Raw genomic sequence first — 23,422 nt, 5'->3', positions numbered from 1 at the left:
GCACACTGTGCTTTTTTTGTACCCTTTTTCAGCAGAAAGGTAACATCTTGGACATTTTATTACATATCATGTATCAGCATTTATAAACAAAACAAAAAAATGGGGTAAAACATGAGCACTGCGAGGTCAAAACAGCTTTATTAACATTTCAAAGAAATGGGGGTGGATTGTAACATAGGGCCATTTTAACAAATCCTCCAATATATGATGGTAGCCAATGCTCACCCATTCATGTAGCTATTACACAGACTGATATGGATAAAAGCAATACACGTCTGTATGCACATATTAAATGATGTATTATGCCCCCATTTATCAGCAGACCAATTAACTGCCTTTGTGAGAACAACAATTTCAACCAAAAGTAATGTGAAAGCATTTTGCATTTAATATATTCAAAGAGCTGCAATCAAATCTCATTCTTGGCTCAAAATGTTGATCAAAAGTAATTTGTCATTAATTAAGAACATGTAGCAGGATTGTTCACAACATAAGAGAAAAAAAACACCTCTTCAAACAAAAAAAAACAGTATCAGTAACAATCAGCAGACCCTTAGGTCATATACCAAACCAGCTCAGTTAAACAAACTTTGATTGGAATCAAAATGGGTAAAATGATAGCCATGTTAATGGTGATACAAAATCACAGAAAATGGCACAGTAAACATCAACTTTTGGACTGTGAGGGATAATGACCAGAAAAAAAGGCCAAGATCAAGAAGAAATGTAAATTGTGTCCCTTTATACATGTGCATCAAGTCCAGAAATTATACATTCACACAATCAAAATGTCCTACAGATTGTAAAGTGAGCTTTTTTTGTTAGAAAAAAAAGTGAACATTCAAAGGCTTTTTAATATTTACATAATTTCCTTCTGAACTTCAAGAAAAGTTCTCTTCTATCAAAACAAATATGACATGTAGAATAAATAAATACACACAAGAAACTGTCGTTGATACAGACATGACATGTGGTACATGTGTGATAGACAACAAATAGAACCTAAAGGACAATATTAATTTAGGCTGTGACAGTGTACAGTGCATTCTGGAGAAGAAGCTCAGAAGAAGCTCGTCTTGAGTTTGATGGTTGGTGCGGCTTGCACAGTCGGCTGAGTTTGCCTGGCTGCAGCTTTGGCTCTGCTGCTGGCCTGGTTGGCCCTAATAGCAGATTCCAAACGGATTTTAAGCTCAGGTGCTGCACCAATTACTATCTTGAAGGCAGCTGGATAGAGGGGGCCAATCCGCATTAAGTTCTGAAGGGCAAAATCATGCAGGCCTTGGGAGACTTGGGGCGCAGAGGAGATGGCATTTTCATCCAAAAGGTAGGAGACGAGAGTGGGTACAAGAAGAGCCAGCAACTGCACCCCTATTAAACACATGATCACAAGACATTAAACAAGACCACTTACAGCAAAACTAAGTGGTTCATCAGAAAAGGGCTGGGACAGTTCCACTGCACTGAGCAAAAATGGAAGTGATGCCACAAATCCAACTCAATAATCAAGCGGAATAGATAGTTGCCAAGACAGTGCGACAGTGGTTACCAAGAGGTCCTGGCAGATCATGATTCACCACACTGTCTATTGCACTGGATGGACTGGAACTATTATTGGATCATAGAATGTAAAATGCTCTAAAGAAAAATGAACGGTTTTGATAACAGAATAATCATTTTTGAAGCATAATAACCAAACTGTAGTTCATTTCACCATTATGACAATGTTCTGCTTTTCCTCGTTCCTTTTCCGTACATTACAGCACTGAATAGTGTTATAAAAAAACAAGAATTCTAATGGCATCACTATGTACTCTGGGAAACGGCGATGGATATATTTGTACTGTTTACTCACATTTTACAGGCCAAGAGATTTATCAATTAATGAGGGAAATAATATGCAGATCAATTTACAATGAAAATAATCTATGGTTGCGCTAAGTTATGTGAAGCATTGCACAAGCTGCATGTCAAATAGAAACTGCTGGAACACCAAATGTAAACTACAATACACATGTTAATATAACACAAATACTAAATAAACAAGATAATCAGGGAAACAAAATACAAAATGTATATAATTTGAATAAATAATATATGATATAGATTAATGTTAAAATCAATAGTAAAACTGACAGTAAATCAGTGCAGGGATCTAAATTTAGCTTTTTATGCTCTGATAGGTTGCTCTGATCTTTAACAGCACAAACCCAAAGGCACGGAGCTAAATACTTTAAGAGACCGACTTTAATGGAGCTAAACACTCTAATGGAACAAATACATTACTTTCATGGTCCATTAAACGGAGGCATACTTACGGTTTTGCTCTTCACCCATGCCAACCAGATTCTCTAGGACTCTGATGCCCTCCTGCACAGCCTGCAGCTCGGCAGCAGTCCCTGGCCGACGCCGCTCCACTGCCTTCAGCTTCTCCACCATCAGTGGAGCCAGAGCGTGGATGTACGGAGTAGCCAGGGCACGGCTAGAGTGCTGAAACACTGACAACAGCAGCTGGTAACACCGTGCCTGAACCTGAGGCAAAAATAATGAAATCACTGACCTAACTTGGGCACACACATCTGGAATAAACCTTTTGATCAAACTGTTCAGATTGTCATACTTCAGCTGTGTTGGTATACACGGGGCTTACCCAGGGATCACTAGAGTTAAGGGCATTTCGGAAGCGGTCCATGCAGCCCTTCTGGAGGACAGTTACTCCTACAAGTTCATTGCTGGCAGACAGCAGGAAGAGTGTGATCGCTGTTAACATACTGACCTGATCCATGTCAGGCCTGGACTCATCTGCAGAAAGACACAAACAAACATGCAATTAAAAATCTCTTGCCCCCTCCACAGATAGGCTCACTGTCAAAAAGGTGGATTTGTTTACCTGGCTGTGAGTGCTCGAGTACAGACGCCAGGCTGCTCCTCACAAGGCCGGTCCACTGTGTCTGCATGCCCTCCACCCGGGCCAGAGGGGAGGTGATAATGGTCTTGATGCCCTGCAGGGCGGCTGACACAGTCACAGGCACTGAGCTGTCAGCTGTCTTAACCGCAGTTTCCCTCAGCACCCCCGTGATTAGGAAGAGCACCGTGGGTAGGATGGTCATGCTTGCTGTAAAGGCAAAAAGAACAAATTAGTGAACATTGCTATACTACTAATATCCATAGTTACTCTTGATCTCACAAATGCATACAGCAGTTTCTAATACCATATGATGGTTAAAAGCACAAAGAAAACACAGCAAAAATCATCTTCAAATCAGATTTTACAATATGAACAATGCAGGCCAAGCTAATTACAACATCCAAGTTGGAACAGAGACTTGCAATCAATGTCTTTTTCATATTTTTCATGGTGTCTGTGTGTGTTGTTACAGTTTGCTTCAGGCCTCACCAGCAGGAGAGCAGAGTGAAGGCAGTTCTGCCAGGATGGAAACTGTGTTCGCCACCAGGCGGGCACTTTCTTCAGGTAGTTGCTGAGGCCTGCGTGGCACATGGCTGGGTGAATCCTTCACACGTGCATTCAGCTGTGGTAAGTGGCGGACCAGGACGAACACGAGCAGCTCCATGGCTGCAAACACCAGAGACTTGCCGGGGACGAGCTCCCCTGTGTCTCCTCCTTCCCCGAGGCTGGGCTGAGAGTCTTTCTCGCCTTCTTCTTCTTTGCCTGAGCAAAATAACACAGTGACCTAAATCACTCAAACTGCTACATAATTGAAACAACTTTACTATGAATATAAAATGTAACAGACTTAATATTGACAGTATTTTGTTCAGTCTTTCAGATGAAGCAGTGAGTTTTGCGTTTCCAGTATCTCTCTAAAGTAATGTAAACAGGGCTGAGCCTGCAGAATGTGTTCCTGACCCTTGCTGGCCTTCTGTCGCTGCAGATGGTCCTGTGCAGCCCTGATGGTCTCCTGTACTACAGCAGTGACCTGGAGCTGTACAGCAGGAGGGTCCCGGGTCAACAGCAGCCTGTGGAGCACGTTCAGGAGCTCCACTGCCAACAGCTACAACAGAGGTAACAGTAAGGCCACTGTGAATCACTGGGATTGTGGGCATTGATATTGATAATGCCTGACACATCATACATCTGTTCTGATTCACTGCCAACAGGTCCCCAAGCAGCTGTTTTATCAAGAGTAGTAAATGTTTTTAAATTTCAGATAAGATTTCAGATTCCGATTCTATACTTTTTTTTTTGCTTTTCAACGAAAATAAAATAAAATTAATATATATAATATATTATAGCCTAAAAGCAAGAATAATCTCATCCCTCCAATGCACCCAAACAAAGTATGTGGTTCTGGTCTGTGACAGCAGACTGTGATGACAGTGTGGCAGAAGCAGCTGAGAGACAAATGCTGTGTCCTAATTTCAGGGGCTAGACCCTTCTGAACTCCAAACTTCAAGGCCGAATACGTCACAGGGCTTACAAACCCTGTTCCATTTCATTGGCTCCACCAAATGCAACTGAGAAATACAACCTTCTTTTTTTCTGAATTTGTAGGATCTAATCTATATATCCTTTGAAGCCCTTAGTATCACATAAACCATTGTGAGGTGGTCAATTGTTGAATGGAGTGATCCTTGTCACCTTGTAAAGTCAGTAAATATCACGTGACCCTGTCATATTTACTAGATATTTGCACTAAGGTGGTGATCAGTCACTGGTAAATATATCACTTCAACTAGACCAATAAAATAACTACAGCAATGTGTAAAAAAAACAGCGGCCATGCTTAAAATACGCTTTTTTCTTTCTTTCTGTTGTTGCTTCGTAAAAATATATCTGCAATCAACAAAGCCAATCACAGGAATTCCCGCTCTGTCAGTTGAATTTCTAATTCTGGTTTATCTTGAGTTTCCGTTAACAATAGGACAGTAATGCTGTTTTTCAATTGTCAAAATGAAATAAAAATGGCTATATTATTTCTAATGTCACACTGAATGTGTAATTCAAAATACATTTTTTAATAACATTCAAAGAGAGTGGTACAAATCTTCCATCATATCTCACTTCCTTACATATGTAATTTCTGCACTTATTATTGTCTGACATGTTTTTACCTGGTCCTCTGCAATATGGATCTTAGCACATGGAGATTCTAGCAGAGTGAATAGGGCGTGAAGGCAGGACATCACATGTTCAATGGGCTCCTCAGGCCGGGGAAAGCAAAGAAACTCTATACTGACACCTGAGAAACAGAACACAGAAATGCACTTAGGGTGTGTTCACACAGTTCTCTCTTTCTATCCACCGCCACCCTTTCCAGAGTCGGCAGTTAATAATATGTTTGAAATGGCCTGTCTTATGTGCACACCATCTTAGTCATTTGTAGGTTTTTATAAATAAAGCTTTTTTGGGAAAAATTTCTACCTATTTATCTCTCTTAAATTTGGATCAAGACTTTTCGCAAGACTTTTTGCATTTTACTGTTCCTAAAGTCAGAAACTGAACTGGGAAAGAAAGCTTTTATGTTTTCTTCACTTGCTGTATGGAACAATTTACAGACTGATCTGAAGCTTCAAGACGCAGTAACACTGAATGAGTTTAAAACTATGGTGAAATCTTTTGAGTCCAAGCTGTGTGTGCACATGTTTTACAGAATGTGATCATTCTAATGTTTTCTATGTGCTTCTATGTTTGAAGGTTTGTTGCTTTTATTCCTGGCCAGGTCTCCTTTGTAACAGACACCTTCAATCTCAATCTGGTTAACTAAAAGGGAAGTAAAATAATAATAATATATAAAAAAATAGTTTAGTTAATAATGATTGTACATACAGTATACAAACACACCACAAATGATGTATATATATTTACCCAACATTAGATGCATCCTGTCTTTGACCGACTCCTCAAATGTCTTTGTGGTGGAGGAGGCTGCTTGAGGGAGGGCAGGAGCTTTGGAGAGAGCTGAGTGGTTCTCTTCTTTCTCTTCACCAGCTCCGAACCCAGTGCTGCTCAGCCACAGAGCCACAGCATGCAGGACAGGGGCCCACGAGCTGCGATAGTGGAGCCTTGCGGTGTCTATAGTCTCTGGAGTATAAAACGCTCCACCTGAACACAGACAATATTGGAATAGAATTGTTTACAACTGCAGACAGTCAAATATGCTTAGGCCATCTGAATTTGTAAAGAAATTAATAATTATAATTTAGGTGCCCCTAAGACAGCTTCAGGAATGTGTTGGAACATCTTACCCCAAAAGCAAGTGCAATAGTAAGATGTTTCAGTTGTCTGTCCAAATCACATTGAAGTCACTAGTGGTTGACATTGGCTAAACATTCATGTATTATTAGAAACACTGCAAGTCTTCTTCGTCTCTTCTACATATATGTTGTGCATATGAAGAGATTTGAACACGACTTGATCTGTATTTGTTAGGTAAGAATCTGTCGTATACCATCAGGGGGCAGCTGACTGGAAAACTCAGCAGGCAGAGTGAGCAGAGCGTAGTCTCGCAGCATGGCCAGCCACAGGCGGCTCAACGAGGGCAGCTCTGGTTGTACCAAAGTGATAAGGCTGTCGGGCGGAAGCACGTTGGCACCCAGATCGTCCTCATCCTCGTCGTCGTCTCCAGTTGGGACTGGTTTGGCAGGCTTGGACTCGGCCTCTTTCTTGATCTTCATCGCCACCACATACACCTGAGAAAGAAAGCCAGTGTGTGTAGTCAGCTTTATTATGTATATCATTTGCACGGACAGTAACTCTGATCAGGGTCTTCAATCTCACCTCAGCCCATGCCTTTAGCACGGCCAGTTTCTCCATCGTGGTGGCACTCTCACTATACAGCTGACTGGATGAGCCCTTCCCAGCCTGCACCTTGTCCAGCGATGACACAAGCAGGTTGTGGACTCGCCGCAGGTCATTGAGGTCACTGACTACGCCACTACCAATCCACGTACTACACACCTGTAGTCAGATTGAGGGGTCGAGGTGATAAATGATGAAACAAATTGACCATTGACAACACCCATGGCATTTTAACTACTACTTCTATTTACACTAATGAGAAAAATTAAAATTACACATTACATTACATAACAGGGCATTCAAGGTTGATTAGCTATCATACATGCCATTAAAAGGGGTTGGGGGTGTCAAAGAACAGTTATAAATAAATAGGGCTGTTATGACTGTACATGTGGACCAGACATCTATAAGATTACATCCTTTTGAGGAGAACTATAAGATTACATCCTTTTGAGGAGAACTTTTAAAGTGTCAGGCGGTCAAGGGCAGGAGAAGTAGAGTTACAAAAGAGTTATGATGCAAATGTACCTAGTGTACTTATCCACAGGTTAAATGCTTTTTTAATGATGTATTTTTGTTTCTACCACCTTGGGAATACAAGGTATTATGTATATATTTGGTTTTATATACGTTGTTCTAAGTTCATCGTTCAATTTAGAAAAGAGAAAGAGAGAGATTAAGCTCTCGGCCTTCAGAAAGAACAGAGGAAGTCTCAGTGGGCACAAGCCCAGAGACACAGAAGGGAATGACAAAGAGAGAAGGGTTATTTAATAATACTGCTGACAGGCATGTTTGTTATCTTCCACCGTCACTCATTCTTCACATCAGTCAAATAAGTCACACAATAAGGCAGAAGACGTCACACTGCTGGGTTCTAAGGGGATGTTGAGTCACTGTACAGTGGTAATTAACTGCCTTTAAGGTAAAGAAACACATTACTTTGCCGTATCCTGTCTGTCTGAATATACCTGTATTCACCCTCTGTCTGAAACGCTCCATTCTAGCGCCTGTCTCTTTTAGTCCCCTTCCTGGAAAATAATCAGTCTGTCTGACATTTCTAGGTCTCCCACATCTGCACTCTAAGAGTCTCTGCACTGTCATTTTAGCCGGGTAATGACTGTAACAGCACTGTAGCAGCACTGAAGGTTACAGTACAAACGGTGCTGGCTAGGTGCATCTCTGTACTTCCACAGGGCACACCAAGTGAAATGCTAGATAGACAACTCAGCTGGTAAAATGTTTCTTCTAAATGTACATTAACAAAGCAGGGTGCCTTACCTGGCATGCCTTAGCTGTAATGTCAGACGGTGTATCAGGTGAAAATGCAGGTCTGAGGGCAGCTCCGACCTAAATGCATACATGATTGGTAAATTGTTAACTTCTTCAATTTTGTTTCACATTTTCTGTATCAGTATTAATTTGGGACTTTTGCATCTTAATGCAATCTTACTCACATTGGCCTGGTATTGTTCCAGGATAACGTGCCCTGGGAACTCAGGCTCTGGTACGGAGGCAAACTTTTTAATGATGTCCTCCAGGGCCTGCAGGCCAGCCATCCTCAGCTGGTGACTGTGGTCTGTGGCCGCCATGAAGGCCATGCGGATGAGGTCAGACAAATGGAGAACTAATTGATCTCCTGGAGGAAACAAAAACAAGGATTGTTAGAATTGTGGAATAGAAATGCATTCATAATCATTGTCAGGAATGTGACATCAGTGAGCAGCCACAATCGATTAAAAAAACAGAATTTATCACAGATTATGTCCATTTTCCAGCTAAATGTGTGTTTTGTAATCCTTTGGTAATGTGTTGCACGTCAGCCAGAAGGTACAAATGTTGCCTCTTCCAAGGTCTCCGAGTTTGATTTTTTAACACCTAAATACTGAATACAGGACACAACCAATCAGTTGTTATAGATATTGGATATTGTCCTTGAGGCTGAGATTTAATTGAGTTTCAGCTGAAGCGCACCTTTCAAGGGATTAGTTGGACACACCAACATGCACACCAACCATCCACTCAATCCCAGTCACTAAATTTGGCTTAGCTGCTTCCACAGTTGCAAAGTGTCATTACCGTCTGGTCTGTAGAATGCTGCCTTACTTCGGAGGAGCTTATATAAATACTGGCTCCTCTATTTGTCCCAGTAAAAAGAAATCCCTCCCACGTGTGCTTACTCATCTTTAGCTCCATCTTTACATAAAAGCACATGAAGGAGGTTTATTCAGCAGCCGACACTTGAACTGCCGGTCACAAAAAGATTTATAAACCAAACAACAGTCTGTACTAGACAAACAGCCAGATCATTGGTTAGTTAGAAAATCAGTTCCATTTGCTCTATGTAAGCAACTGTTTAAATATTGGTATATGATTTAAGAAAATCAATTTAAAGCACAGACATAGAAAGCATAAATCAATCTCAAATCATTGAAGTGTAATGTAAGCTACTCTGTTCTGGCAGCATGGTGATAACAATTGGTACCTTTGGGGTTCTTTGCTTGTGCAGAGCGGGCGGCTGCCAGGTCAAAGTGTGCTTTGTTATTCTCACACAGCAGGATGATGCGGCACAAGCAGTCTGCGGCAAATACCCGCGTCACCCAGCGCGGCGCCACAGAGGGCTTGGACTTGTCATCTTCGCCAAGGCCTGTGAACATGGTGTCATCATCCATTTCGTCTTTTTTCTCCGAGTCTTCCTCATCCTTTTCTACCTCGAATACAACAGGTCCACCTACATCTGAAAGAGGAGATGGACACTTTTGTGATACTAGGATTTTAAAGAGAAGTGCGATACTTAGAAAATGGTAATGTGTCATATTTTGTAGTTTTCAAGAAGTACCTGTGGTGGCTGCCAGGACATCTTTGCAGAGTTTTAGCCAATGAGAAAGCTTTTCCACAGCAAGAGATGACAGCATGTGGCCCAATGTATCATGGATATCAGAACACAGTTTCCTGTCTGTCTCCCGATCCAGCATGCCAAACAGAACGCCCTCCAAACCAGTCTCTGTGATGTTCAGTTCTAAACCAGGGACAAAGTCAACACAGTGAGAGTCACAGTGTCTCACTGAGGCAAGGCAAGGCAAGGCAAATTTATTTGTATAGCGCATTTCATACACAGGGCAACTCAATGTGATTTACATGATCAAAAGGTGCAGCAGAACATTAAAAAACATTAAAATTCAGGAAAAAACACATTAAAATTATTCAGAAATAAAAACATTAAAATTCAGGAATAAAAACATTCAATTTCAGAAATAAAAATAAAAATATTTAAATTCATCCGTAGAAACCTTTGAATTAAACTCCATCAAGATGACCAAAAATCAACCTGTCAATCATAGGCAGTAGAGTAAAATAGTGCCTTTAACTTTGATTTAAAAATGTTTACATTAGATGCTGACTTCAGCTTTATTGGCAGTTTGTACCACTAAACGCAGCATCACCATGTTTACTGTGAATTCTGGGCTCTACCATCTGACCTGTGTCCATAGATCGGAGAGACCTGCTGGGTTCATACCTGACTAACATCTCACTAATGTATTCTGGACCAAACCCATTCACAGATTTATATACCAGCAGCAGAACTTTAAAATCTATTCTGAGGCTGACTGGTAGCCAGTGTAAAGATTTTAAAACTGGAGTAATGTGTTCTGATCTCTCACTGACAGCAGACCTATTTTCCTTGTTACCAAAGACAGTCACCTCCATTTTGTCATGATTTTGTCATGAGGTATATCAACTACTGTTCATATAAATATCAACAAGGAATGTTCTTGTCAGGTTCATGATTTGTACTTACTAATTGTAGTGTTGTCCCCTGCTCTCTTTGCCAGGCTCATGGCATACTCACAGACCTCTGCAGCCTCTCTCTGAGCGAGCTGTCTCAGGCAAGCCACGGCAGCACGACGCAGCAACAGGTGAGAGCTGCACAGGTGCACCTGCGGGGATCACCATGTACAGTAGGAAATTGTGCTTAAGATTAAGGCAAACTATAACTACTACAGTCCGAAACTCTTTATATCACATTATGTCTTACACAAAGACAGGGCACCAGGCTGGACAAGTTGACATGGCGTGGAGCGAACATGTGCAGCTGCTGCAAACATGAGATGGCAGCTGCCTGCACAAGGGAATCAGAGTGATCCTGCATTATGGCACAACCGACCAGGCAGGACGAGCGGATGGTGGAGATAGTGGCTCCATTTCCTAGCAAACCCGATGACACAGATTACGAAGAGAGACACAAAGAAACAGCATTTTTAGCAGTGAAGAGGATACACAGTATATCTTCAAGTCTAATTCAGTGTCCTGTAGCGTGATTACACTGCTACCTGCTGGTCATCGAAGGGTATGTTACATTTATGAATGAGAATGAGAGATTAGAGAGCCGCAGTCATACAAGGCCACAGTTACCCTGTAATTCTGGTCCCACAGTGGTGATGAGAGCTCCGAGGCAGCGGCCTAAACACTGGTGCACCTCTGTGTGAGATGGTGGCACAGTGAGGAGCAGGGTGAGTACCAGGGACAGCGTAGGCTCCACATAGCCTCTGTACATGGGACCACTAGAATCCACAATCAGAGCCAGAGAGTGCAGAGCCCATGTCTGATGAAAGATAGATGGAGAACCTCTGAATTAGTTGTGTAGAATACAAATGAAGATGTTTTTGAATTTATATTTTGTCTAGAAATTGTAAAAAAAAAAATACAACAATACATTTTCATCCAAATAAATCAAAATATAATTCAGTTTCTACGGAAACACTCCATCAACTGTGAGTGGATTTTAAAATCCATTGCTCCGGAGTAATTCACTGTACCTGGACCTCATGAGAGGACCCATCCTGGGCTAGAGCCAATAGGATGCTGACACTGGTCTTTAAGTGCTGGCCTGAGCCAATTCCTCCAACATATCGATGCAGACAGCCGAGAGCCAGTGAATGGCCTGTCCTTGATACTACATCACGGGCCGACTTCAGTCTGGAAATAGAGGAGGGAGAGAGATATGGATCACATGATTAAAGCCAAGGAGAGAGAGGCAAGACAGATTTAGTTCAAGATATATTTTGAGGACAACCAAAGACAGAAAACATCCTTCACCTACAACAAAATGTGGAGAAAAAAGTGGCAGGCTTTCTCTGTAACTGATTATAATGGTGGTGTACTGACCAAATCTCCCTTGACCTGAGATAGAATAAAGCGGGATTAAAGAAAATAATGCAAATATAAAATGCCTACTTATCAAAGCTGGTCTGTGCCATTCTGGCAATGAAGGTAGCCTCTCCCACCACCTGAGCCATCCTGCCCAGGGCCTCTCCAGCAGCACAGCGCAGAATGGGGTTAGGATTGTCCAACGCTCCCATCACCAGGGCCAGGGCCGACTTACGCACCTCCTCAGGACCCAGAGTACTCTTGTTCTCAGCCAAACCCTTTAGTCAGGAAGAGATACATTACTTCTCATGACTTAAATAAGGAGTCATATTCTTGTCTTAAGAGAATATAAAGCAAGTTCTCACCTTGAGGGCACTAAGCACAGCAGTAAAGATGTTTAGTTGGACTGCCTGCTGTCGAACTCCTTTAGCCTGCTTTATGCACTCTGCAAAGTGGTCCAGCATCTGTAGCCTGAATCATATGCAAAGGTGTAAACAACCATGGCACAAAGAGCTTTACAGCAGCTCAACAGTGGATATAAATACATAATAAACTAGGGCCCGACCGATTTAGGACTTTTGATACTGAGGCCAATACCAGTTTTGCTGAGGAAAAATTCACAGAATTGTTTATGTGGATTGTGCGCCATTTTGTTAATATTGACATTTCTTTCCAAATTGATCAATTGATCGGCATTTTATGGGTTGAAAATGGCTCAACATGCCATCTACGGTTTTAAATCAGTCCTAACCTTGCATGGGCATGCAAACCTGGGTGAATTTTAAGAATAAAAATAGAATATTTAACATTATTATACATTATACACATAATGTTTTATACTGTCAACCAATTATAGAAATGAAAACTAAGAAAATAAAGAATAAATAAAAATAAAAATAAATGCCTTTATGACACCATTTACAAATCACCCAAGGCATTCTGCATTATATGTTCTGTAAAAAAGTATATTAATAATAATATATATATCGGCCGATATTATCGACTGATACATCGATATGGCTCTATTATAAACAATCACAAAAAGGTGAGATGCAAAATGTTGACATGATGCAAATATGTCAATATACGGTATGTCTGCAGCACAACTTAACGTCTCACCTGTGTTTGAAGGAGACATGGGGGAAAACCACACCGAACAGAGCCACTGAAGCGTCGATGACGGACACACCCAAAGGCAGAGGACCTGGGATGGCCTCGCCTACAGGAACACGCAGGTAGATTGAAGAGGGATCGTGTTCCAGAGCTCCACTGCCAGACGCGCTGTTGGGCTGCAGCTGTTTAGGAACAATAGTAGTATCAACAGTGACCAAGACATCAGATACTAATGGAGAATGTTCAGCATAGAATATATAATGTTGTGGATTTATGGAGTCATTGATTATTTTACTCACCTGATCCTCGATGCACTTGTGGTCAGTCTCCTGTAGCCAGGAACCCATGAGCACACTGTCGTCATAGTGACAGAGAGAGCGCAGCAAGGAGGTGGTAGTGTTGGCAGAGTTGTCAGTCAAAGTAAACTCTGCCACCAGCTCCCTCAGAAGGGCGTTGAAGCTGCCTGCACAAGAAGAACACTGGTTTTTAAAAACACATTCCATAAACGTTAAGGGCAGGTTTTCAGATTAAAAATCGATCATCAAACATCGATTCATGAAATCCCTGAAGATCGATATTTTAACCCTAAGAGACCCAAAGAACTGCGTGTACTGGGCTCTCTTTTAAAGCTTCAGTACATCAACTAAACGATCTAAGGAATCCATTGGTACCAACTATGACATGCTAGCTTATCAGGAAGGGAGCTAAATAAGGCTCCAAAATTAGGCTAACTTTTGGCAAGGGAAAAACTGCCATGGCCATATTCAAGGGGTCCCTTGACCTCTCATCTTATGATATATGAATGAAAATGGGTTCTTTGGGTACCCTCAAGTCTCTCTTTTACAGACATGTCAGCTTTAAGCTAATCTCTTTCGTATCAAAGCAAAACTGGTATTTAAATTTAAATGTCCCTAATCAGATAGGTACTAATTCAAGTGCAATGGATTTGGGAAATCAGTGATGATACCAAGCTCTATAGGTGTCCTTAACTTCTATTAAAAAAAAATGCACAAGTGACTGCTTTACCTTCATAGGTCTTGGGAGGCAATAGAGCCAGGATGTCGTACAACCGGAGCCTCACCATCGCTGCACTTGCTTTCAGGTGAGCACCATGGACCTTTATAATGGCTGGGACACTGACAAAACATTATAATCATTAGATATATAATCTGGAAATGAAAGAAGTTCAGGAAATAATTTCACACATAACAAAACTAATTAACAGTGTGTACCAAAATCCTGAAATCCTGCAACAAAGACAAATAACTCTTTGTCTTTATGTCGTCAACAAACAATCATACTGAAAAGCATCACACTCACTGAGACATCATGGTCATGGCACATTCAATGGGAGTCATCAGTCTACGGATCACATCTTCTGTAAGCAGCTCGGGACAGTGGGCCACAAAGCTACGCATGGCTACAGAGGAAAAAAAACAGGCGTGTTGGTAAGAACTGTGTCTGCTAACATTACAGATCCTGTGCAGGTATACGGGGGGAGGGTTGTTTCTTTACCACACAGTGCTCCAGCTCGGCCTTCCAGGGTGACCTGCCATGTGAAGGAGTCTCCTCTGGCCTTTTCTGCCTCCAGCTCCTTCTGGGAGCGAGGAAACACGTTCCTCCACAGCAGCAGCATCTTGGGAAGGTGATAGCGCACGAGGGAGGGACCTGGGCATTAACACAATGTGGTGGCAATGTCGTCAGTGAGAGAGAGGGAGACAGTAGTGTTAACGAATCAAAGCCAAGAGATAAGGGAGAGGGAGAGAGACGTCTGAGAGGCTCACCCAGAGTCATGAGGGCACCCAGCAGCAGCCATCCAGCCTGTGTGCGCTGCAGGGACAGTCGACTGTTCTGAGCAGCTGTCCTCAGGAGGTCTTCAGCAATACTCACCACCAACTACAAGAAAAGAACAAAGGCAACCTTTAAATCTATATAAGGTAATCAATGAGGCTCATACAGAAGATCAGTCAGGGCTAAAATAAGGCATACAGTACAGTTCTAAAAAAGGAGGGAGCAAATAAGATTACATTTTGAGACTACACACCTTGCCCTTGGAGTGGGGGATACCAAGTGGACACTGGTGTACGCCTCCCAACAGAGCAGCCATCGCAAAGCTGTAGCCGCTCACAGCCTCAGGGGAACTCTTCAGGTTGTTGATTCTCTCCGCACAGCGATCCAGCATTGGAGTCAACTGATAGGGCAGCGCCACAGCAACACAGCGCAGGCACCAGGCAGCGGCCAAACGAGCCGCCATGCTTGGATGGAGCAGCACTGAGGTCACAGTTTCAAGGAGTCCTAGAGAAGAGAACATGTAATAGGTTTTAAGTTGTGAATGAATTAATTCCCTCTTTCTGAAGATTCAATGTATTTGATTTAAGACTAGGATGCTACAATTGCATATACAGTGAGGGCTTTAAGTATTTCAGACAGTAAAAGAAGTAAATCTAAGATTTGTATAGCTGTTAGCAGCTAATATTCTGTTTAATGGATAGTGAAACCTTGAAGGGAAAACGCATAGAAACGAATGTCCCATTTAATATGCAGTGTGCCTCACCTATAGAAGGCTCCTGGATGAGTGGTGAAGATGTGGCACTCAAGCTCTGAACCAAACTGCCCAGCTCTTTCAGGGCACAAACCATAACATGCTGACTGGCAGAGACATCAGCTGCCCCTGCCTTGTTCTCCCCACTGATGTCATTCACAACTGCCTCTGGAAAAACATGCAGCAGAGAAAGAGAAACAAACAGGAAGGGTTTGTCAGTATAAAATGTTTAACAAGATCGAAAAGCCTTAAAAATAAGATGTTACTAATGAAGAATGCGTGGATAAGGTGACCTGCACTGAAATGCAACTTAGACTGAGATTTTTCTCAAAAACAAAGCTTTTTAATTAAGTAAATTATACTTCTGTCATGTTACATAAAAGCACAGTGTAATAACATAACTGGTTGTTCACATTTGTCCATGTATTGCTGTCACATATCAACTCTAAGGACTTAGATGATCTTAGAGCTCGGAGGACAAAAAGGGTACAGTCAGTGTATTGTATTAAAGAATAAATGTGACAAAAGAGAAAAACATTCAAACTTAATCCATATTCAAGTAAACCTCTGATACGGTAAACCATGTGTTCATTTATCAAGGACTTAAAATAGCTCTAAATAGGCAACGGTCAAGACAGATTATACGACAGGAAAAAGTAAATTAAATGACTTTAGGAAGAGATTTAACTGTGGCAGTTCCACACTGTATACATATTTACTACAGGTCTCACTAGCATCATTTCTTTAGGAAACATTTTCACTACATTAGCATTACTTTGAGCATATATATTTCATAAAATCTCATGTCCACAAGTCTCACAGATCCAGTTGGTTGGAAAAGCTACAAGCAGCAAGTACAGTGAAGAGCCCAGGACCACATCTCAAGAGAAACCGACATTCAACATCTTTTTCAAATTCTGTTCGAATGATATGGACAAAACAATGTATGTTTGACACCAGTTTGAGGGTTGCAAAGCAAATCAGAGTAAGAATCATCCTTTTTGAATGGAATAAATGTGATTATCAATATTATTGATGTGCTGTATGGGAGGATGGCATGTTCCTACTACGCGTCTATGAATTTAGTGGCACATGCAGTTTTTTTCTGCTGGTGTAAGCCAGATGTCAACAGTCAAGAAGAGTTAGCTCCTTAGGGGTTGCAATGCAATAACAGAATGGCAAACAGCCATGGAGGCTATGCAATAATGCAGGCATGAGTAACTTAAATGCTGAGCTGGCAATGGATAATGTTACTGACATTATGATGTTGCTTGTGGTTAAAAAAGAAAAGTGAAGAAAGAGGAGAGTGATCTGGAAGAAGCAAAAAGCAAAGAGCAAGAAGGAAAGCAGAATAGGGAAAGCCATCTCCGCACACAACAAAAGACAGAGAGGAGAGAGGAAGACCTATCTCTGTATACAACACAAGCGCAAAACATGCAATAAGTGTAGAAACTGAAGGGCGGAAAGTCATAATAATGGATGAGTACTTACTCTGTAATGCTCTGAACCGTGATATTTCCCCCCCATCCTCCTTACCCACAGCCCTCATTTGCTTGCTGATGGCTTGGCAGATTTCTTTGCCGGCTGCAATTTGTGCTTTCTCTCCCAGTAAGCCCCCCAGGGTGGCACGTAGCATGAAGGAAACACAGCGGCGTGAGTACACAGCCTCAACGTGCGTCTGCGTGGCCCGTGGGTGAGACACTAGGTCCAAAACGTGCGACAGGAACGTGGCAAAGTTGCGCTCTAGCCACTGTCCACCAAGGGTAGTCACAAACACAACATAGGCCTGCGAGAGAAGAACAGATCACGCATAAAGTGGTTGAATCAGACAATGCCGGCTCAGATTGAAATAAGATTTGAAATTCACCTCACCTGTGTGACGCCCACCCGCACCTCCCTGCTGACAGAGCCTCCCCCCTTCAACATCTCCCCTCCGCTCTTCAGGAAGCTGGATCCGCCACGCAGAAAGCCTGTGGCCATCAGCTCGAGCACCTCCTCCAGTGTGGCCCGCTTCACGTTCTGACGCATCACTGAGGGAACAAGTATTAAGATCATAAAGAACACAAGTCTATTTAACATTAAAGTAGCCGAACATTAAATACACAAACCAACTCTTTAACATACCAGCTGCTTGTTTGGGCATCAGGGCAGTGGCCATGACTGTCCCCAGCAGTTTGGCCACTGCTACCCGAACACCATAATTAGATCCTTCCAAGGCTTTGAAACACAAAGTGGCCACGTTCTCCAGTTCTGTGGTCCACATAAATACTGCCTCATTCTGCAGCTCCAACAGGCACTGAACAGACAAGAAGAATGAAGAAAGATGGAGTCTTGTTAGTAACGACTACATTATGCATTTGCAGGACACATCTCATTTAAAGACATGTGGATGATGCATACAAACAATATGGTTACTTAGTTTATACGTATCTTTGCAATAATCTGGCCACTCAACGTGTACAATATACAGTTGTCATGTTTTTTTAAACAAGAAATCGCCTTTCACAATAGGGAAGAGATTTGTGCAACACATTTAAAAACTTTTTTTTTCATTTCCGACCAACCTTTGCTACCGCACAGCGTACAGCCATGGACCGGTCTGTGAGTAGAGAGCGGGCATTTTTGTAGATGTCTCTGTGACACGAAGCTGCAGCTCCACCCAGTCCACAGAGCACCTTCTGCAGGCTGAGAAGGATCTCTCCTCTGCCTTGGGACTACATCAGTAAAGTATATGAAAACAGAAGGATTTAAATAAATGTCACATCTGTTCCTGAGTGATAAATCTCTTTAGTCATCCACTTCTGTTTCTATGTTTCCATATACAATCTGACGTCCTTTCAGAAGACAAATGCATTCCATTCCTAGGTTGCACTGTTAAAAGTCATACCTCTGCACTCTTTAATGCCTTCAAAAGATTATTAATGGTGTCTGGAAAGGAGCTTCCGAGCATCCTGCCCATCTTCTCATAAAAAGCTCCAACACATGCCACTGCAGCACTGCAAGAAAAGTTACTGTATGCATTAAAACGGAACATTACATTATAGTTCACTTTAAATTATTTGAAAAACAATACAATGCAATAATGAGATGAGAACTCATTTAAATGAACATATAAAATTATTTGACGGGCTTTTATTTTATTGATGTTTGAAGATAAGAGCATAATACCTTGTGCCTAAGTTAGATTTAACCTCAAAGCTCCAAACACATTAATAGATTTACTAAAACAATGCAAGAACAGCATGGTGGCACAAGCAGGTATGAAAGAACGATGGATGAAATCCTGCAGAACACTGATGGAGCTTCAACCACTATTAGATTCATTTAATATCAGCAAATAACAAAGCATAACATCTGCCCATGTACGCCTAATCCCCCCTTATAAACATTAAATGTCATTCTGCAGATTAACATTTGGCTTAACTGCTAATACCCTTGATGATGGACCTACAGTATATGCCTGACACACTAAAAGCAGTGCTAAACAGCTTTTATCTTAATGCAAATGTGTATAACATCAAGCAGAATATGTAAAGATGTTGCATTGACTGTATTCAAAAACTAGCCATTGACAATACACATTGGTTTAAATGGGATCTTACAGTTTCGTTGGCAAGTATGCAGGTGTGTCATCCTTGCTTTTGATGATCTCATTGCATTTATCTAGAGTCTGGAAAACAGTGAAGGTGTCGCCGATGCTGTAGAGGGTAGCAAGATTTTTGGCCAGCAGTTTTCTTGTTGGCGGTCCAGGGGCACTGCTGATCAGTCCTGTCAGCTGTTCCACCAGCTTCTTCTGCTTCTCCTTTACATCCACCTGCCATTTCAATACACAAAGCAAGGTCAAAAACCACCTCTAATGAAACCCACTCAGAAATAAACAATGCCAAAATCTGAATAGTCACCCTATTTGCTGCCACAAGGACTTTATCCAAGAAGCGGAGCCACTCGAAGATGAAGACAGGCCTCTTTGCCTCAGTGATCTGGGCCAAGGCATCTTCATTGAGCAGCAGACTGTGCGCCAGCTCCATGGTGAGCAACTTTTAATCACAGTGCTGTACACCCTCACCTCTGCAATGTTATATTAGGGGGGGTGTCTTGTCAGTAGATTTCTCTTCCCCCTTTCATCCAATCACCTAGAAATAAGTATAACAGCGCTTGAGTTACTAAAGATCTGCTGACATTTAACTTGATCCCTTCCAGACATCTATTAAGACATATTCAAAAAATAATAATGTGTGTCTGATGTGTTTTTTTCCAGCAAAAAAAGTATAATTTCCACATTAAAATGCTTTAAAAAGCATGCACTTCTTCTGCACAAGACGCAAGATGTCTCCTACTAAATCGCAAAGTTCATTTTCATTGTTTATGAGCTGGTGGCTTTAGGTTTCTACATCACACTCGGATAAGTTGCAAATTGGTCCAGGGCTGACTTTGAAATTATTTGTGATGCCACAAATCATGTTCGTAGGTGTGTCCCTTCAAAGTGGATTATCAATGAGCACAGAGAAGTTTTCCACTAACAGCAGATACATGTGAAAACAGCCTTCTTGTGCTAAACTCTGCACATACATCATTCGGCAAAGTGAAGCTCAAACATCCAACAAGAGGAAGGAGAAGAAAAACCTGTTTGTGAGTGGAGGGGGACTTTAACTCGCCGTCCTTGCAATGACTTTAGTAGGTTTATGCAATAGCCATTAAGTTATAGCATCTGTCACTGCTTAAGACGTTTTAAAACCGCGTGCTTATGTGTCCTTTAAGCGTATAACCGCCTAACCATCAACTGTCAATGCTGAGTAGCGTTAAGGTTAACGCTCTTCTTGTCTGTATTGACAGCTGCCTGCCTCCAGCTGTTGATGGGCGAGCTAACGTTAGTTAGCAACCAAGGCTAACATTAGTTCTTCCGAGGAACAAGCTAAACTCCGGCTACAACAACGTTACACTCACCGGAACTGGGTTTGTTAGCTATCTATAATCTTCTTTTAACACACCCGGCTGTTCAAAACAAACTGTGCAACAACACTCTCCTAATATAATGGATATATGCAGCTAGAATTGTTTATCCTACCTGTTTTCGATAACCCAGGATGAATGACGACGAGGATCAGCGGTGTCGCGTTAAAATGTATCCGATGTGAAACTAATGAAATAATGTGCTGTAAAAATAATAATAATAATAATAATAATAGTTATAATGATTTGTATTCAGGACACAATGAAAGGTCCATAGCACAATGAATACAAACATATATAGCAAATTATATATAGTACAATTCATGAAAAAATACTGCTGTAACAAATGTAACACAAGTCTTTTACATTATGCTTATCCATTACCCCCCAGTTTTCTCTGTGCATAAAAAAAATCCCATCATCTGAATTTTCTGTCAAACGCGCCGGAACTGTATACTTGTTGCGTACGTTGTAGCTACTCGGAATATATCTGTGAAAGAACCAAACATCAGTAAAGCCTGAAGCAAATGAAGGAATCGCATTATTAATTCAGCGCTGTAACTGTTCTTTTTTACATTTGTCTCTTTTGCGCGGGCATCATGTCAGATGAGGAAGAGGACTACATGTCTGATGCGTTTCTCAGTCAAATGTAAGTGCGTTTGCCCGCTGGTTGTTTTAAAACCCCACTTAGCTGCATCACACGATATAACCATGGTCTCATAATAGCTATCACTGCGTCCTTAACTCGGTAACCTTTTCTATTTGTTTTCTGTCCGTCAGACAAGATGTGAAGCCAGGTGTGAGCATGGTGAGGCGGGTAAAAGAGTCGATGAAGAAGGAGACACAGCAGAAGGAGACGAACATCAGGAACCGTCAGAAAACCTACAAGGAGCAGGAGAAAGAAAGCAGAGAGGCCGCCTTACAGAACTCCATATGCAACGAGAACAAGGGGTTTGCACTTCTGCAGAAAATGGGTTACAAAGCTGGTCAAGGCCTTGGGAAGGCGGGTAAGTTTGCTAATTGATTGTCGTATTAGCAAGTTTGTATGCATTTATTGCCTGTGTAATAATGTTAATATGCCCCCTCAGGAGCAGGGAGGGTTGATCCGATTCCTCTAAATATCAAAACTGGTAAGCAATGCAGTTTTGATATTGTATCAAATGTATTTAGTAACTGTGTAACTCAATTTTATGGATTACAGTGTTTGTGTAATTTTTGTATGCTAAATCAGACAGAGGTGGCATTGGAATGGAAGAAGTGAAGAAAAGAAAAGCAGAGGAAGAACTTGAACACTATCGGCAGAAATCACGAGCCAAACAACAGAATGAGACAAAGTCTCTGGAAGATTTCAGGTGAAGTTTGCAGCTGTCTACAAGATGCATTTTGCCTCTCATCCCTGTCCGCCTCCTATAATATAAAATGTCTCATAGTCTGTGTGTATGATGGTGTGCTGTTTCATTCCAGGTCAAGAGTAAGGACGGAGAGAGAGGAGCGAAAGATCGAGGGAGATCTCAGAAGGAGTCAGCGAGCCTGTGAGCAGCTCGACAGTCAGAAGGTTGGAGGAATTATGGCTCATCAGTACATCACAATGCTAATGCTGTTTATGCAGATCTCTATTCAGTCTCTCTGCACTGAGATTAAAAACAAACATGCCATGAAAATGACCATGCCTTAATGCAGTGGGAAAAAAATCTGTATAACTTGACAATTCACTCTACATCGGTGTATAATTAGCACTCAGGGTTCTCTGTTTTAATCTTTTGTCTGAATTATCTTTTCAGGGCATCACTGTCCCCAGGGAAGACTGGTACTGGCCTAAAGCAGAGACTGATGATGAGGAAGAGGGCCTTAAGGAGAAGGAAGAAGAGGAGGAGGAAGAAGAAGAAGAAGATGAGATTGTTGAATTAACAGTTAGTATTCAGTGAACAATGCATATTCATTAGTGTGATCTAATGTACAATCCTAATACATGATCCTATATGATCAATTTCGTTGTCAAAAAAATGTACCGTAATGTCACCTTTTGCTACACAGACTTGTTGCCCACATGGTATTGTAGGACATACTGGCATATTCTGCTAGTGTATAGTATGCAGTCCTTATACTGCCATATGGTGCAATAAAGCCATTAATCCAGAGTGACATGAAAGTGTATTTGATATGTGCTTTCTGCCTTTTCTACAGTCGTTTGACAAACTGCAAATTTTGACATCCTATTTGAGAGGAATCCATTTTTACTGTATATGGTGTGGGACCACCTATAATGGTAAGATTGATGACAACACTGTAGTTGTAATACTGTTTTTATTGCCTTTGCTGATATATATGGTTTTTTTTACAGACGAAGACGACTTGTGCTCTAACTGTCCCGGTGATACAGCAGCAGACCACGAATAAACTTTAAAAAAGCAGTTCAAAATGCTTGGCCCTGGAAACACTTTATGTGGAAGTGAGTGCAGACCGCATTATACGGGCTTATCACACACAATTAGGTGATCAGAAGTGGAGGAATATTTATTTATCATGCTCACTTGAATCTGGTGACCATCTCTGAAAGCACATCACAGGCCCATCTTTCGTCTTTAAATTTATAAATTCTGTTTGGAATATAGAAAACCCTTTTGAATTTTTATATTTTGAAAAAGATGTACCAAGATTATTTTTTTTTTTTACATGTTTCAAGGGCAATGGCATACCTGTGTTTTCATAAAATGTTTTAAGAATAAACATTGTTGTCTTATCTACTGTTTAATTTTAGCTACTTATAATACAATAAATAGCTTTGGGTTTGATTTATTCAACACGATGTAAAATGTCATATTTCCTAATGTTACAACCTTATTCTGCTATTTTTCCTTTGTGTGCTCGGTTATGAGTGTGGCAGATTATTATGTCAGCACCCGCTGGTGTCACGA

The 23,422-nt window shown here is 41.4% G+C and overlaps 2 protein-coding genes across 2 annotated transcripts; one reads left to right on the top strand and one right to left on the bottom strand.

Moving 5' to 3' along the window:
- Positions 1-172: 172 nt before the first annotated feature.
- heatr5b (HEAT repeat containing 5B) lies at positions 173-19,670 on the bottom strand. The gene is made up of 35 exons (XM_083922357.1): positions 19,460-19,670; positions 19,160-19,371; positions 18,445-18,553; positions 18,122-18,271; positions 17,682-17,853; positions 17,430-17,587; positions 17,049-17,343; positions 15,570-15,725; positions 15,060-15,310; positions 14,800-14,911; positions 14,531-14,683; positions 14,336-14,435; positions 14,042-14,151; positions 13,315-13,478; positions 13,022-13,197; positions 12,268-12,373; positions 11,990-12,180; positions 11,572-11,731; positions 11,168-11,357; positions 10,791-10,960; positions 10,554-10,692; positions 9,594-9,773; positions 9,240-9,491; positions 8,212-8,393; positions 8,036-8,104; positions 6,737-6,916; positions 6,408-6,648; positions 5,825-6,061; positions 5,071-5,198; positions 3,866-4,010; positions 3,395-3,667; positions 2,888-3,112; positions 2,648-2,799; positions 2,316-2,529; positions 173-1,368 (listed from the first exon to the last, which is right to left on the bottom strand). The coding sequence occupies exons 1-35, from the start codon at positions 19,583-19,585 to the stop codon at positions 1,061-1,063; spliced, it is 6,186 nt and encodes a 2,061-aa protein (XP_083778483.1). The 5' UTR covers positions 19,586-19,670; the 3' UTR covers positions 173-1,060.
- A 1,346-nt stretch (positions 19,671-21,016) lies between these two features.
- gpatch11 (G patch domain containing 11) lies at positions 21,017-23,364 on the top strand. The gene is made up of 8 exons (XM_083922630.1): positions 21,017-21,156; positions 21,288-21,514; positions 21,596-21,637; positions 21,739-21,859; positions 21,972-22,062; positions 22,289-22,417; positions 22,692-22,773; positions 22,849-23,364. Exons 1-8 carry the CDS (start codon positions 21,107-21,109, stop codon positions 22,902-22,904), a joined length of 798 nt encoding a protein of 265 aa, XP_083778756.1. The 5' UTR covers positions 21,017-21,106; the 3' UTR covers positions 22,905-23,364.
- Positions 23,365-23,422: the final 58 nt, after the last annotated feature.

Source organism: Echiichthys vipera (genome assembly GCF_963691815.1).
Source record: "Echiichthys vipera genome assembly, chromosome: 11".
NCBI classification, from domain to species: domain Eukaryota; kingdom Metazoa; phylum Chordata; class Actinopteri; order Perciformes; family Trachinidae; genus Echiichthys; species Echiichthys vipera.
This window is presented reverse-complemented; position numbering and strand designations above follow the sequence as displayed.

What these genes read in the sequence shown, in the direction of transcription:
- heatr5b (XM_083922357.1), bottom strand. Translation starts at nt 19,585, where the DNA reads ATGGAGCTGGCGCACAGTCTGCTGCTCAATGAAGATGCCTTGGCCCAG. An exon ending in CCGAGCTGGAGCACTGTGTG is followed by an intron (nt 14,436 to 14,530) that starts GTAAAGAAACAA and finishes TTTCCTCTGTAG; the next exon opens with CCATGCGTAGCTTTGTGGCC. An exon ending in TTACAGCTAAGGCATGCCAG is followed by an intron (nt 6,917 to 8,035) that starts GTAAGGCACCCT and finishes ATCTGACTACAG; the next exon opens with GTGTGTAGTACGTGGATTGG.
- gpatch11 (XM_083922630.1), top strand. Translation starts at nt 21,107, where the DNA reads ATGTCAGATGAGGAAGAGGACTACATGTCTGATGCGTTTCTCAGTCAA. An exon ending in AAGTCTCTGGAAGATTTCAG is followed by an intron (nt 21,860 to 21,971) that starts GTGAAGTTTGCA and finishes GTTTCATTCCAG; the next exon opens with GTCAAGAGTAAGGACGGAGA. An exon ending in ATGAGATTGTTGAATTAACA is followed by an intron (nt 22,418 to 22,691) that starts GTTAGTATTCAG and finishes CCTTTTCTACAG; the next exon opens with TCGTTTGACAAACTGCAAAT.